Source organism: Papilio polytes, unplaced genomic scaffold, assembly GCF_000836215.1.
Source record: "Papilio polytes unplaced genomic scaffold, Ppol_1.0 DF823796.1, whole genome shotgun sequence".
In the NCBI taxonomy this organism is placed as follows: Eukaryota; Metazoa; Arthropoda; class Insecta; order Lepidoptera; family Papilionidae; genus Papilio; species Papilio polytes.
This window is the reverse complement of record NW_013525408.1, coordinates 1-1,364: the sequence shown is the minus strand read 5'-3', so window position 1 is coordinate 1,364 and position 1,364 is coordinate 1. Positions and strand designations below refer to the sequence as shown.

The 1,364-nt window shown below is 39.4% G+C and overlaps 1 protein-coding gene across 1 annotated transcript; it reads left to right on the top strand.

Moving 5' to 3' along the window:
- Positions 1–50: 50 nt before the first annotated feature.
- LOC106103436 (histone H3) lies at positions 51–873 on the top strand. Its single transcript, XM_013283214.1, has one exon. It carries the CDS (start codon positions 142–144, stop codon positions 550–552), a length of 411 nt encoding a protein of 136 aa, XP_013138668.1. The 5' UTR covers positions 51–141; the 3' UTR covers positions 553–873.
- The last annotated feature ends 491 nt before the right edge of the window (positions 874–1,364 follow it).

Here is a 1,364-nt window from a genome sequence, read left to right as displayed (position 1 = left end):
AGGTGTTGCGGTCCCCCTTGTTCTTCCTTATAAATAGGCGGGTTCAAAATTCAAAATTTTTATTAATCTCCTAACCGTCTACTGGTAAAGACGTCGCAGTGTATCGTATCGCTTTGTCGTTTATTTAATTAGTGTTCAATAATGGCGCGTACTAAGCAAACGGCTCGCAAATCCACCGGTGGCAAGGCGCCTCGTAAACAACTTGCTACTAAAGCTGCGCGTAAGAGCGCTCCTGCAACCGGTGGAGTGAAGAAACCCCATCGCTACAGGCCCGGAACTGTCGCTCTCCGTGAGATCCGTCGTTACCAAAAGAGCACGGAGCTTCTTATTCGCAAGTTACCATTCCAACGTCTGGTTCGTGAGATCGCTCAAGATTTCAAGACTGATCTACGTTTCCAGAGCTCGGCGGTGATGGCCCTTCAGGAGGCGAGCGAGGCCTACCTAGTCGGTCTTTTCGAGGACACCAACTTGTGCGCTATTCACGCAAAGCGCGTCACCATTATGCCTAAGGACATACAGTTGGCGCGTAGAATTCGCGGCGAGCGTGCCTAAGAAGGCCAGTTTGTCGAGATGCTGACATTAATTTAAATGTCGTCTCCGTTTTCTAATTGAAACAACAACAATTAAAAAAGGCCCTTTTCAGGGCCGCATATATGTCTAGAAAAGTTTATGTTTCTTTGGTATGACTGACGAACGAACGTCTTAACAAATAACATACAATAAATACAACTCAATTCTATACAATACAATACAATACAATGAAACTACAAGGTATCAATACATTTTTACTTACTGTTACGTATGTATTTCTTTTGCATACAATAAATAAATAAATAAATAAATACAATATATGACTGACTACATTTATCTGTTAAAATATATATACATAATGGTAATGGCTATTACGAACGATTTTAATAAGAACATGAAATTAGATTACATGTTCCTATTAATTTAATTCAATTCAATTGTAAACGCGCTGAAAGGAAAAAAATACGTAAATATATTTATATAGATACTTAATTTTATATGGGAACATTTTCGAACAAAATAAATTTACCACAATGTACATATTACAATAATATTGATGCGAACATTTTTTTTTGTATGTTATAAAAGTAAATTTTCTGTCTCTTTCTTTTAAAAAGATGGACATATGGTATCCTCGCCCCCCGCAGCCGCTCCCCGTAATTCCGTAAAGAGGCGGAGCGAATGCTTATAAAAGCCACGGGTCGCCGAAAAATTTTATTCGTCTTCAGGACTCGTATCGCAACGTACTGCTAGTGTTGTTCGCTCGCTTTCGAAAACAGTTTAATTTAATCAAGGAAAATGACCGGTCGCGGTAAGGGAGGTAAAGGTTTGGG

Bases quoted from the DNA above. Each gene is read 5' to 3' on its own strand.
- LOC106103436 (XM_013283214.1), top strand. From the start codon at position 142: ATGGCGCGTACTAAGCAAACGGCTCGCAAATCCACCGGTGGCAAGGCG.